The following is a 15,488-nucleotide window of genomic DNA, read 5'->3' on the forward strand; positions in this document are numbered from 1 at the left end:
TGATTAGGAAACAGCCCCTCCACCCAGAATCTGGAATATCTGTTCTAGAAAAGAAAGACAAAATTAACAATTGTACCTCTGCTGTTTGTTAGACACAGATCTTTACATACAGTGTTTCTTTTATTCCTCATAATTTTAAGAGAACAGTAAACGAGTATCACCTTATATATAAAAAAATGAGACACAGAAAAGTTACCCAAGTAGTAAAGGGTAATGCTGGGATTTGTAGGTAGGTCAGTTTGGGTTCAAAACCTTGCTCCTTCTATCACTGACTGTGCCGGCTTATAGTCTGATTTCAGTCTGATTGGACTGAAATTTTCTTACTTTAAGATGTACCATAACTCAGCCTTAAAGCAGTCATTGTTCTCTTTACTCTTTTATCTCCTTTAAGAATTTTGACCAATTTTCAAATTTTGGCAACAAGGCACATTCAGAAAGTTTTATAAATTGATTTGCTATTTATTATTTCAATTTTTTAAAGAAGGCATTGCTTTTCCTTAAAAATGCCTTGAAGGTTTCAAAGTTAAACTAAAAAAACAATTATTCCCACAGAAGATGATTTTTTATTTGCTTTAACTTACTATTTAAGTGAGAGGGAACGTGAACTCTGTGGCTGCTGAGGAAGCCCGTGGATCCTGTGGTATCGCTCTAACTTTGGCCTTGTTTTGTTTTTTTGCAGACGGGTCATTACCTTTCCATTTCTCACAATTGGGCTGAGCATTACTGAACCATGGGGGAAAACAGTCCAGACGACAACATCATCTACTTTGAGGCAGAGGAAGATGAGCTGACCCCCGATGACAAGATGCTCAGGTTTGTGGATAAAAATGGACTGGTGCCTTCCTCATCTGGAACTGTTTATGATAGGACAACTGTTCTTATCGAGCAGGACCCGGGCACTTTGGAAGATGAAGATGACGATGGACAGTGTGGAGAACACTTGCCTTTTCTAGTAGGGGGTGAAGAGGGCTTTCACCTAATAGATCATGAAGCAATGTCCCAGGGTTATGTGCAACACATTATCTCACCAGATCAGATTCATTTAACGATAAATCCTGGTTCCACACCCATGCCAAGAAATATTGAAGGTGCAACCCTTACTCTGCAGTCGGAATGTCCAGAAACGAAACGTAAAGAAGTAAGTAAAACAAGATGCGGGCTCTGTTTATCATTGGGAAAAATCCTTGCACAACTCTTATTGGTAGTTTTAGCTGGGATGTAAAGGCATCCCTGGAGTTAGGGCATATATTGATTTTGCTTGTCAATACTGAATATGTATGCCTCACATTTTGTTGTGACTGCCTTCTGCTTTCTACAGCTTTTGGTTTTGCATGGCCCTATTGAAATTTTAGAAAAACGAATTAAAATTTCTCAAAATTTCTTCCCCACATCATAAATAAAATAAAAATTTCATTGAGTGGTAAATCCATGGTTCTGATGCTGACATAACTAGATTTGGCTTATCTGATGATGAATTAGCTAAATTTAGCTTATCTCTGGGTTATATATAAATGGTTTGTTTTGGTGATGATGTCTGCTGGAAGATGCTTTATTATCTTAGTGACTGTTTAATAAACAATGAAGACTACCTTGCTTTTATAAGAAATTCAGGCAAGAGGTGGTAAATGAGAATAGGTTATTTAAAATAAGGTTTCACATTCATCTTTAATGTGAGTAAAGTAATGTGTGTCAGAATTTTTTGAAAACTCTAAAGCACTGTACAGGTTGTACTAGCGGAGGTTATTAGCAGAATAGGAGATACAGTTTAAAGGCAGTGATTTACATTATCCAGGAACTGATCACAGGTTAAGGGCAAAAATAAGTCACTGGTAAAGTTGCAAGGCCAGAGACTAAGTATAAAAAGTAACCAAACATACATAGGGAAAACTGTTCAGGAAAATATAAAAAGTAACCAAACATAAATAGGGAAAACTGTTCAGGAAAATATTTTCTTCTTTTGCTATAATTAAGATCTTGAAATTTGAGAACTTTATTATTTGTGACATTTGACTTTGTCTTTGCTAGCTTTAAAATTTCAGAGTTAAAAGGAACTTGGAGAGACCATGTTATCCTATCTGTCATCCTATGCAGGGATCTCACTACAGCATATTTGATGTAAATTCATCTGATCTTTGATTGAATGCTTCCAGAATGATGGGAGCACAGTATTTAACAGTTCAGGCTGATAACATTTGTTGGCTACCTTTTACTATTAGAAAGCTTTTATTTGTATAAAGCCAAAATCTGCCTTCCTACAGCTGCCTCCCACTGGTTCTAGTTCTACCTTCCTGAATAAGAAGAAAGTTAAGCTTTCCTCCCACAAGACAACCCATTAGATATTTACAGAGAATTATCATGGGTTTCTCCTTATCTTTTCTTGTATAGGCTAAATACCTCCATGTATTGAAATATCCCTATCATAACATTTCCCCCTAGTCTCTCATCAGTCTGGTCACCTTTGATTGTATGAATTCCAGTTTTCCAAAGTCCTTTTAAAATCCAGAATTGGGCAGAATCTCACAAATATAAGTCCACTAGCACTGAACACAATGGGACTCCTATATCTTAATCTGGACATTGTACTGTAATTAATATATAGTCACTGTTTTATTAACAACAGTATCACACTGTTAGCTTGTACTAGGAAACCTGTAGATTAGTTTTTCTCAACTAGAGGCAATTTTTCCCCCCATTAGAAATTTGGCAATATCTGGGGCCATTTTTGGTTGTCACACTGGCAAGGTGCTACTGGAATCTAGTGGCTAGAGGCCAAAGATGCTGCTAAACATTTTACATTGCAAAGGACAGCCCCCCTACAAAAAAGTGGCCTGAAATGTCAATAGTGCTGAGATTCAGAAACCCTGATAACGATTATTTTCATGTGTGCAGCTGTTAAGTCAATTCTCCCTGTTTCATCTTTATGTAATAGAACATCGAGACCTACATGTAAAAGTTAAGAATAATTCCCTACTAAATCATTTTTTCAAATATGATTTTTTTATTACAGTAGTTATAGGTTTGCAGAAAAAATCATAAAGTAAGTATAGCATTCTTGAATGCCCTCTTCTCACATACCATACCAAATTTTATATTCTTGGTTTCCAAGTATTTGAGTTTGTCAGGGTTCCTTTCAACAACAAACATTCACAAAGTAAGGTACTGTTATGCTCTGTGAGGTTGCAAAGATGACTGACTACTCAACAGTGTAGAAGTAGAAATGCATGTACACCAATTACCGTAACATCATACACACTGTGATAAACGTGAAGGAGAGGTACAAACATTGCAGTGGGAGCACAGAGAAGCTTACCTTTAACTTTGAGGATCATGGAACTCTTTGTGGAAAAAGTGGCATTTGAGCTGGTCTTGAAGAATGTGTAAACAGAAAAAAAGCCAGAGGGAAGGTGTATTAGCTAGGGTTCTCTAGAGAAACAGAACCAACGAGAGATATCTGTAAATATGAGATTTATAACAGTGCTTCATACAATCATGGGGATATAAGAGTTCAAGATCTATAGGGCAGGCTGTGAGCTGGCAGTAGTAATAAAGATCCTCAACAAACTCAGGAAAGGCTGGCTGGCTGAAGCAGAAAGAGGGATTGTCTCTTCTGAATCCCCTTAAAAGCCTTCCAGTGATTAGATTAGATTAAGTGTCACTCATTGCAGAAGACACTCCCCTTAGCTGATTGTAGATGTAATCAGCCATGATGCAGCCAACATGCTCAAGGCTTAAATCCATGAAATGTCCTCATAGAAACAGATAGGACAGTGCTTCCTTGACCAGACAACTGGGCACTATCACCTGGCCAAGTTGACACATGAACCTGACCATCACAGAGGGCTTTCTAAGAGACAGGACCAGCATGAACAAAAGAATGGAAGTGGGAGGGGACAGGTCATTTTCAGGGAATGAGTTGTCCTGTTAGATTAGAATAGAAGTCAGCATGCTTTTTCTACAAAGGGTTAAGTAGTAAATAGTCTAGGCTCTCTGCAACATACGGTGTCTGTCGCAGCTAATCAACTCCTTCATTTTAGCACAAAAGCAGCCATAAACAATATATAAATGAATGAGCCTGTATATGTTCCAATAAAACTTCATTTACAAACACAGGTAGTGGATTGAATTTGGCCACTGGCTGTATGTAGTTTGCTGACCCCTGGACTAGAACATATGGACTAGTAGGAGGTAAGGATAGAAAATTAGTGGAGGTCCAAACAAGGAAGGCAGTGAAAGCATGCTAAAGGGTTTGGACTGTATTCTGGAAGTAGTGGGAAACTGTTGAAGGTTTTGAGCTAAGGTGTTATGTGATTTGAGTAGCATTTTAGAAAGATTGTTCTGTTATCAGTGGTAGCTTGGAGGCAGAGAGAAACTGGAGACAGATTGCCCAATTGGGAGATAGTTGTAGAAGAGGTTTGGGTTTTCATTTTAATTTGATGAAGGTAGAGCCCTTATACATTGAAAGAATCCAGAGCTTTGGCAGAGGTGGATATGGTAAGGAGAGAAACTGGTTTGTTATTAAATTTTGAAGAATGAGCCATGCGTTGGGCCTGATTCAAAGGTTTTATATCATGTTGACAGGAAAAATTCACCCATTTTTCCAATGTTCTACTATTCTTACCAAGGGGCTGCATAATTGATTGACAGGGTTCTCTGCCCTTTAGTATCCTCAAGTCTAGGAGGAGAGTTTAATAGAATACATTGTGATAAGTACTTTAATAGAAGCATATTCAAAGTGCTGTGGACTTGCTGAGGAAATGGCTTAACTCTGTTGTCCCTGGGAATGGTGATTCCATTAATAGGAAGAAGTCTTGAAGACAGAAAGAGGAGAATGTTTGGTGGGGAAATTGATGAGTTGGTTTGGAATACATTGAATTTATGGTCATTGGAGAAAGTAAAGCGAAGAAGTTGAGAAGTCCATTGAAAATGTAGATCTGAAATTGAGGAGATGGTTTGGAATTAGGATTGGGGATCCACCAAAAGGGAATAGTTCAAACTATAGGTAGTTGACTCAAGAGAAAAGTAAGAGTTGGTCTGAATTTAAGGCTTGGAAAGAGAAAGAGGAACCAGAGAAGATCACAGTGGTCAAAGAGATGGGTGGATTGCAGAGTTATGGATGCTGAGGAGAGGGAGTTTCAAGAATGAATATCCTTAGCCGACTCTGCAGAGGGGTTGAGGAGTAGAAAAGAAGCCATTAGTTCTGCCAGGTGTGCAGTTGTTCATGTCATGAGAAGACATTCAGTAGAGCACTGGGGCCCGTAGCTAGATTTCTAGTGGCGAAATGAGTGGGTGGTGAGGAACTAGGAGGCAGGAAATGTCAACCTTTTTTTTTAGGTTGGAGGAAGATGAGCTATAGGGCAGTAGTGGCTCAAGGAGATTGAATGATTTGTTTTTTAGTATAGTAAATTTGAATGTGGTTTAGAGCCTAAGCTTTAGACCGTACTGAGTTAATGATTACTATATGAAAAGTGTTTCATGAACAAATATTTGAGAAACAGTAGATTAAACCAAGACAGAAGTTTATTAAAGGATTTCTCAGAGCTTTAATGTGCTAATGACTAAGAAGGAAGGAAATGCAGAATTTTGCAAGTATTTCAGACTTGGGAAACCTTTTTTCAGGTCTCATTTCCATGGCCCAGTATTCAATGAAACACATTTTGGGAAATGCTGATCTAAGGCAGAAGAGTTTGCAGCAGTAGAGAGATAACAATTACAAAATCAGTATTATTAGTCTTCACCTTCCCACTTAGTACTATATGCAGATTGGTTTGTACCATTTGCAAGCCAGGTTTGCCATCCATGCCTTCAGGCCATTCATATTTATATCGAATAGGACAGGGTCAAGGATATGGTGTTCATAGACTTTGTTCAGTCTGCTGTGAGTTTAGCTCACTGTATTCTCCCCCTACCCACATTTTCCCATTTTAGCCATGAGACCTGCATGTATAGTTCTATAAATATTCTCTAAATCAATAGGTGTGGGGTTGATTGGGGATTGAGGGAGAAGTGTGTTAAGTGCTTGAAAATCTTTCTTAATGACCAGGCATTCAGAAGACTTGCCTTCCTGGAGCACCATCTTACCTTAGCTTTTGTTTTAACAGTGATTTCCTTGTCATTTAAATCCATTTTATTGGACAAAAGAGGCTGATGTTTATGACTATTGATAACTTGCTTCGTGATCTCTTATCTCAACCTCCCCTTTTTTTTTAACTTGGTCTTTTTCTCCATCTCTGTATCCAGGTGTTAACTCTTAAGAAATCAAATCATTTGATAACTGGTTAGTCTTCTTGGTTTCCTAAGCAGCTTATTTTCTGAGTCAGATTTTAGCCTGATTTTCCTGTTTACCCCTGACTGTTCCATTGTTTCCTACGGTGTGTAGTTGGCTTACCTGTCACTTCATTGTTTTTCCCCTCCTGCTTGTCTTGTAAAGAAATAAACTAAGCAGAACCTTGCTACAGATACAGTCTTCTCCTATCACAGAGCCACTGGTCATTTTGGCTCTAATTTCACATATTTTATTCTCATAGTTGTTCTTTTACTGCTGGTTCCCTGTTGGTTTGGTAGCTTTGAAAAATTCCCAATCAAAATATTGCCATTCTGTGGTACAGTTATACAGAGGAGGTAAGACTTAACAAATGAGTGTGCCTGTTGAATAATTATATTGATATTTCTTTTAGTCTTCAGTATCTTAGAGCAGCTAGAAGTAAAAACCTAAATCATGAATAACCTACATTTGTGAAATTGTAACCCATACCAAACTCTGCAAGCTGTTCTACCACTAATTGTTGTGATGTGTTTTGAAGGTTTGTATCTGTTATTTTCCACGAAGAGGAAAGTTAATTGTGATGATAAAAACAACAACAATAACAGCAACAAAAATATTGTCATTCTGGATGCATGGTCAGTACACCTGGATTAGATTCCTGGCCCATTCACACACCCCCCCCCCAAAAGTCATTATGCTGAACAGCGGCATTCTTAAAGGTTGTTCCTTCAAGGCCTTTCTGCTCCATGTTTCTAGGCAGCTGTGTTTCCTTTAGTTGGTTTTCTTATGTCTCTTCCCTTCCAGAGAATCTGCCAGTACTATCTGTTTATCCATCCATACACCTCTGCCTAAATCACATTTGGTGAACATAATGTCCCCCTCCCTCCCCCCACCCCATGGCTAACTGACCTTGTTACTTTTCTGCTGAATAGTTGGCCAAAAAGTATGGAAAAACTCAGGAATCATCATATACCAAATACTTTCTTCTTGATGCACCAAAGTATTCCAGTTCATTGATGGAGAAACAATACACTTTTTTTTCTACCAAGGAGCACAGTATAGTGATGCTTTATGAATTAGGCTACTATAGTGCTGTTAGATCTCAGGGATGAATTGTGTGGTCAGTGGCACATCCAAGAGGAGATTTTTTTCAGTTTGTCAAATTTTAAATATAAAAGTAATGGGTAAAACTTGATTCCAGTCTCTCAGAGCCTTTTTACAATGTGTCCTTTCCTTTGGGAGGCCTACGTTTAATCTTATTTCTCATTAGAAATCCCTTAGACAGTGGAATGATCCACTCAGACACACCGGAATGTTGCTGATTCTTGGAGGGAACCACCCACTTTTTTAGTTTTTGCCTACTATGATTATGTTTTTTTTGCAGGTTCCTTCCCAACTCCCATAGACTTGCCATTCAAAACCAGGACATATAGAGACTGCACTTGAATTCTAGTGTTAACAATCTAGTCATTCTATCCACGAGCTTTTACTTATTGAGTACCTATTTTTGTGAGATATTAGGAAATGAAAAGAAATAGTCCCTGCCCTGAGAAGCTTAGAATCTAGTAGGGAGACTGCTAATGACTATACCTGCAAGGTTCTGTAAGAGCCCAGAACAGGGAGCATTTTCCCTTTGCAATCATAAGAAACTGTTTAGTGGTGTGTACACTACAGGCCTTTATGTTGTGTGCCCCCCCCCCCCCCCCGTGCGCCCTTAGTCATCAGCATTTCTATCACTGTAAGCCCACTGGCTTGGGAAGGGGGCAGGGATTGTTTTTTGAATATGATGCTGCATATTGTTTTTTGAACATGATGCTGCAGGAATAATAGGTGCCAAATTTATCTTTTATATAGATGGTAAATGTTAGGTATTGCTCAATTTTTGCTGTTGTGGGGCATTGGAGAAAGAACCTGAGTTTTAATTATTGTTTCCTCTTATTTATGTCAAGCCTGTGTTTAAAATTGTTTCTTCTCTGTGATGGACAAAGGAGTAATTTAGACCTGGGCTCTATCCTGGCACTGGGATAAGCTGGTATCACCTTGTGATGTTTGCTGGTTAACTCCTCTGTTTTCCTCTTTGTAAAATGGAAATAAAAATATCCTTTTGCATTTTGTGAAGATTCAATGAGGTTCTTTATATATAAATCTATAATAGTATATGCATAAGACATTTAGCATAGTTTCTGGGATGCCGCAGTTTTTCAGTAAATGTGAATTTCCTCATAGGCCCACATGGTTCTTGAAGGAGGTATAGAAATAATCTCCAGTTTACAAAGAGGCTGTGATGTTAAAATATTCTTTGTCAGGAACTCTTGAGGGGGCATTTTCTCCTTGAAACAAGATTATAAATTGTGATGGGTTTCAGGATAGCTCATGGAAGTCTCAGTAACCCCTAATTAACTAAACAGTTATACTTACACTGTTATACTAATACTGCTGGAATGTGTACCACCATTTATAACCATGTTTCAAAGTGAGACCATGTTTGTATTCCAACTGCAGGAGTTCTATGAACACCAGCCTTGCTACAGATAATCTTTTGCTCTCATACTCAGCTCCCTTTGATTTCTCTAATACTGGCCCACTGAAAGTTATTTCCAAGGAGGACAATTGGGGTACCCGCCAAAGCTGAGGGCTCTTATAGCTAAAGAATGAGGACTCCTATTTTACCAGGTAGTGGCAGTGGAGAGCGGATGAGATAACGAGGATCTTAGTACCTGCTTGTTCCAGTCACTATATTAAGAGCTTAAATGTAGTTTTGTAATTTTCTTAAAAATTTATAAAATAAGGATTATTAGTCCCCGTTTCACAGATTTAAACCATACAGATAGCAAGTGGTAGAACTGAGGACTTTGTGAATACCAAAGCCTATACTTTTCCATTCTAACACTCACCACCTTCCTGAAGACAGAGGGAGAATCAGACACTGAGACCTGTGGCTACGAAAAGGGCTGGGAAACGAGGAGCAGCAGGATGGTGTTCATTCTCTAGGGGTAAAGGGTTAAGGCATGGGAACAGCTGTGTTAATTCACCTCTGGCAGTGGTTGATAAGAGGTCTGTGGAAGAAACAAGGTCAGTTCAGAACTCTTATATTTCTGCTGTGGGCCCTTTGGTTGCATATGATAGAGTTGAAGAAATGAGATCGATCAGTGCCAGCATGGGGACAGGGCTGGTGTGGGGAGAGGGAGAGGGAGTTCCTAAAGCCATAGTGGCCAAGCCAATCATGTATTTATAGGTACGTATGCCAGGTGTTCGGAATCCTGTCCTTCCTGAGGAGGGGGCTGTACATGTATGTAGAATCTAGCTCTCATTTCTTTTTCTTCCAGTAGCAACCTATTCTTTTCTCTCCTCTGAAATATTTTAAGCCTTTGTCTCCTGGAGTTTCAGTGTTTAATTCCTAACTTTTACCTATCCCATTCACCTTTCCTCCTTCTCTGATTTTGTTAATTTAACAGGGAAGTCATCTTTGTTAAATTACCAACATCAATTCTCTGAAATCTATGCTTCCTTCCTATTAATAGCATTAGACTCCATAAAAAGCACAAATCCTTAGTGAACCTAACCTGTGCTCCTTCTGTGTTCCTTTAAAGAGTAATTGACAACTATTTGAGGCCTCACAGGAAGATGAGAGTGATGTAATTCTTAAGCTCTTTTGGAGAAACAAGTTTTCCTTATTATACAGTGGGATCATCAGTGACATTATGTTTCTATTATAGATAATTTAATTTATTTTGATAGGCAAATTAATTGTGTGTCACCCTCCCTCAAGTTCTTTAAATTCACCTGGGGCATCACCTCTTTTGAGAACCTATTGTTAGTCATGCTCAAGTCTGAGTTGGTTACCTCTCTTATATATTCCCGTGGTATGTAGAACATTCATATCATTATGACTTCTCACATTATATTGTTCTCATTTGTTTTTTGTGTGTATGATTTTCCTCTTGACTTTGAGCTCATAGCTTGGGTTATATCTCTTTTTTCTGTATTCTTCACACTTGGAACTATATAATGCATGGAACATAATTTTTGAACATATGAATGATAAACCTTATTTGAACCTTATTTAAAATGTACCAGATGTTGCAATACCCTCCTTATGTAACTAGGAAAAACTGCATGTTTTTTGCAACTTCCTATTCTGATCCAGTTTGAAGAGGTTTAGTTTTCTCTTTTTGTAAAATTTGGTGCTATTTTTAAAAGATTCTGAAAGACACAGAATAGTGACTTGCACTACTGTCTCCCTCCAGGTAAAGTGAGAGATTACTCATTTATTCAGCACATTATTGGGGCAGCAGGCATTTGCTTTGACAGTCAACTGTCTCTACCACCTATAAATACAAATACCTTCCCCAGTCTTGTATCCTCTCCTAATTTTTTGTCCATTCTCTTCTCAGTCAAATTTCTTGAAAGAGTAATTATTGTCTCCAGTTCCTTGCTCATTTCTTCCTGATTCCACAGCCCATTGCCTTGTGCTTCTGGTCCCACCACTCCAATGAGGCTAGTCTTGCTCAAGGCGATTATAACCTTTGAAACCGTTAAATCTAAGAAATCCTTAATTAGTCATCTTGCAATATTTGACCAGTTGACCAACTTTTTTTTTTTTTGGTGTGCATGGGCTGGGAATCAAACCTGGGTCTCCTGCGTGGCAGGTGAACGTTCTACCAATGAACCACTTGTGCACCCTGACCCACCTTCTTGAAACTATTCCTTTAGTGTCCTTGCCACTACTTTCCTCAGCATCAAGCCCTGCTGGTTTTATTTTGTTCGTTTTTTTCTTTCCTTCATTCACTCAACGAATATCAATCTACTGCCACTTCTCTACAAGCCTAGACCCTGAGGCTGTGGCAGTGAACAAGACAAACGGCCCGTGCCCTCATGGAGCTTACAGTCTAGCCAGGAGTAGTCATTTGCTCATGGTTTCAACAAATATTTATTTTGTGCCTATTGTTTTCCAGCAACTGCTGTGCCTGGCAACTAAATAGATAACCATGTAAATTATTTAACTATGTAATTATTTCTTCTGGATTGTATTTTGTGCTTTAAAGAAATACAGGAAACTGTAGGAACTTATAAGGATTCCTATTTTAGTTTGGGGTGGGGTAAGGAGCAATCAGGGGAGATTTCCTTAAGAAAGAAACATTTAATGGTGGCTCCAATCCTCCAAGTTAAAAAAAAAATAAAGAAAGGGTAGAAGTGGGGCTTGGTAGGATGAGACAGCAAAAGGGTAGTTAATTATTTTTTGCACTGTTACTTATAAAATTATCAACTGTGGTAAAGTCTGAAGACTGAAGCTCTGTTCTTATCATTCACTGTTGTCATGAGCCTTATAATTAACCATGCAGACTGTTGCTTCATTCACAGTCCCAGTATTCCTTACTGCTCTATGATTATTTTGAAATCTCTATCTGGCAGCACCAAAAGAGGTTCTTGGTCTTAGTGGGTAGTCAGGATATATATGCATGAGAGGATAATTAACAATAATATGCTAAATCTCAAATGAGTAGTATGATTAAATATTGTTGGAATTGAGAAGGGGTTGCTGTTACTTAGACATGGAGTGATTATGGAGATCCTTGGACAGAATCAGAAAAGCAAAGGAACAGGCATTCCCCATAGTGAAAAAAGCAAGAAAGTAAGAATATAGTGGTGCAGTGGGGAAAGGGTGTACTGTTGTCACAGACGCCAGCTCTAGACAGAGCTGACCGTTGGGCTGGTTATACAAGTATGATGATAGAAGTATGAAACAGGACCTGTGAAGGACCTTGACTAGCAGGCAAAGTAACTGGGACTTTATCCTTTGAGTGGAAAGATGCCATGTTCAGGACATTGTTTTAGAAATAATCTGGTAGTGATTGAATTCAAAACTAGGCAGTAGCACAGGAAAAGAAGAATGTCTAGACTAGTGAGTCAGTTCAATTCAACGAATATTTGTGGAGCACCTCCTTTATGCCAGTGGCAAGGGTAAGGAATGATCAGGTGAGAGTACTTGTCTAAGGGTTGGGCAGATGAGAGAGGGAGGCAGAGGGGAGGACTCTGGGTTCCTCCCTTCCCCTCACAGGTTTTAGGTGTCCACCAGCTAAGGTACACAGGCCAAATCCATCCACATGACTTTTTGTACAGCCCTCAAGCTAACAGTGTTTTTTATATTTATAATGGTTGGAAAAAATGAAAAAGAAGAAGAATATTTCATAATTCATGACAATTTTATAAAATTCAAATTTAAGTGTCCATAAATAAAGTTTTATTGGAACACAGCCATACTTTTTATTTACTTTTTGTCTGTATTTCCTTTCACATACAATAGCAGAGCTGAATCCCTGTGACAGAGGCTGTATGTCCAGCAAAACCTAACATATTTACTATCTAGCCCTTCACTGAAAAAAATGCGTGGACTCTTTAGTCACACCCATCCTTATCTCAATTCTGCTGTCTCTGAAATAGTATGTCTTTCTTCCTACCTGAGGCTTTTCTCTCCATGCAAGCTTTTAAATATCTCTCTTCTTAATGTTCTTCCCTAAATTTCCAACTTCTCATTTCTCTTTCTTCCAGGATTTCTCTCCATCCAAATATACCTAGGACCTATCCTACTTAAAAAAAAAAAATACATATATATATTCAATTCAGATGTCCACTTCTGCTGCTTCCCATCTCTGCTTTCTGTCTCTGCTTCATTTGTTCACTGAATCTAGACTTACCCTGACCTCCTCAATCTGTTAAAACTTGCTTAGTCATTAGTGAACTCCTATGTGGGATCCAGTAGTTTCCCCATTCCTTATCATCTTTGTTTTCTCTGATATTTTACAGTTTTGATCATTCCCCTTTCTGTGAGACACTTGTTCTTTTGGCTGTTGTGCCATTATTCTCCTTTGTTTCTCTCCCTACCTCCTTAGCCCTTTCCCCTACTCATCCACCAAGGGCTTCTTTTCTTTTACCAGGACCTTCATCTTTGGTGACTTTCAGGGCCTTATCCTTGTCCTCTTATAAGAGCAGTTACTTTATTTAGTGTCTACTCTATGTCACTCATTGTATTAAAATTATTTATATACATTATTACTAATCCTTGCAACAATCATGCAAAGATAGATTTTGTTTCCTCCATGTTATAAATAATGATATTGAGGCTTAGTAAATATAAGTAATTTTTCCCAAGGCTACATAGCTGGTAAGTAATAGAGCTGGAACTTGACTCTGAACCTGCTTTAGTACACAAGTGAAGTCAGCTATTACCTGTGTACTAAAGACTCCTGCTATAGACTTTTTTGGCTTCCAGTTTGTACATCCAGCTGTCTACTAGTCCATTTGAAAGTCCTGGCAGCACCTCATGCCTAACTCACCATCTTTACCTAATCCCCACCCAGCCCAAAATTGGTAGTGTGATCATCTATCCTAATCATCCAGGCCATAAACTTGGGGGTTGATCTCACTTTGTCTAATCCCCCAACACTTTGATCTGTAGCACCCAGTTGTTACTATAGCCAGTCATTTCTTCTCTCCATAATTGCTCTGTAGCTCATCTAATAATTTCCACTGTCACTTCCTTAGTTTGAGCTCTCTCATCTCTCTTCTAGACCTCTTCTCTTAACTTCTATCCTTTCTACTCTCTCTCCCTTCTATTCTCTTTTCCTTCCAGTCTATCTTCCACAGTTTTCTGTTAAATCCTAAATCTGATTGCATTGCTTTCTTGGTTAAAATCTGTAGGTGGTTCACCATTACCCTGTTGTACTCCTTAGCTTAACTGAGAAGGCCTTACCCTATTTTTCTAGACTTCTGCCATTCTTTCATGTGCTGCAGGTGTGTTTGTGGTTCACTGTATACAGCTCATTCATCTCTCCATGCAGTTCCCATGCTGTTCCTTCTTTCTAGAATGCCTTTCTATTCTTGGTTTGTCTGAGGAATACCTTTTCAACTCATCTCTTAAAACGAGACAAACAGATGAGAGTACAATGCTGTAAGTGTAATTAACAATGCTAAGTGTGAGTATGTTTAAAAGGAAAAGTCTAGGGTCGTGTATGTCACTAGAAGGAAAGGTTGAGGATAAAACATGGGACTGTATAACAATGAAACCTATTGTGGATAATGACTGTGGTTAATTGTACAAGTAGAGGAAAGTTCTTACGTGAACTAGAACAAACATATGTCACTATTACAAGGTGTAATAATAATTTGGTATATGGGAAAAATACAATTAATGCAAATTAAGGACTATGATCAAGAGTAATATTGTAGGATTCTTGTGTCAGTTGTAACAAAGGTACTATACCAAAGCTAAGTGTCAATAATAGGGATGGTGTAAGGGGTAAAGGATTTTTTTTTTCCTTAGCAATGAGAATGTTCTCAAATTCATTGTGTTGGTGAATGCATAATTATGTGATTAGACGAAGAGCCACTGATTGTACATTTTGGATAGATTGTATGGTGTGAATAAAACTGTTAAAAAACAAAAAACAAAAAAAAACCTAGGCAAGCAAGCAAAAAAACATCCTGAATTCAGAAAGAATATTTTGCCTTCTAAGTCTTCACTGAGTTCTGTTCTGAGAGGAGTTTTATTCCCTTTTTATGTTCCCAAAGTACCTTATGCATGTATTTGTTATAGGACTCAGCATAGTGTGTAATAATTTGTGTATGTCTGTTTCCTTAAAAGTGGAACTCCTTAAAGTTAGAAATTTTGTCTTGTTCACCCTCTTATCTGTAGTATCTAGTGTGGTGCCTGGGAGATCATAGTTCAGTAAATGTTTGTTGAGTGAATAATAAACAAAAGCGTAGTTGGAGATATGGACTGACTGAAATTTTGGAGAAAGGTTAGGATCAGAGATTTGTGCACATGAAAATGTTGGTTAAGGTTAAAGAGTAGGTAATAGCAGCACCTGCATATGTTGTATAGAGTCAATTTAAAAAATATTTTCACTAATGTATTCTCTCATTTTGTTCCACTCAAATGCACCATGAGACAGACAGAATAGGCATTGATATTCCCATTTTAGAAATAAAGATCCTAAAATGCAGAGAAGTGGCTTACCCGAGAAATTGAATCTAGTCTTCTGCCGCTAAGTCTAATGCTGTTTCCATGCACCAGTGTAGACATGGGGGAATATTTGGGAGATGAGAAAAATTTTGGAGTACACCTATATTTGGAAGTTAGGGGAAAGAAGTGGCTCAGAGAAGGAGAGAAAGAGTGCCCCGAGGAGTAGAAGAACCAAGATGATACTGCTGTTGTGAAGGACAAATT

At 38.2% G+C, this 15,488-nt stretch overlaps 1 protein-coding gene across 3 annotated transcripts in view; it reads left to right on the forward strand.

Moving 5' to 3' along the window:
* MTF1 (metal regulatory transcription factor 1) overlaps positions 1 to 15,488 on the forward strand; it is a 49,692-nt gene that overhangs the window by 1,019 nt on the left and 33,185 nt on the right. For all 3 annotated transcript variants that reach the window (XM_077150230.1, XM_077150228.1, XM_077150229.1), the window contains exon 2: positions 680 to 1,138. In XM_077150230.1, coding sequence (XP_077006345.1) covers positions 731 to 1,138 — 408 coding nt within the window. In that variant the 5' untranslated portion in view covers positions 680 to 730. The remainder of the gene's footprint in view (positions 1 to 679; positions 1,139 to 15,488) is intronic.

The sequence above is a fragment of the Tamandua tetradactyla genome, chromosome 2, assembly GCF_023851605.1.
Source record: "Tamandua tetradactyla isolate mTamTet1 chromosome 2, mTamTet1.pri, whole genome shotgun sequence".
Classification (NCBI taxonomy): Eukaryota; Metazoa; Chordata; class Mammalia; order Pilosa; family Myrmecophagidae; genus Tamandua; species Tamandua tetradactyla.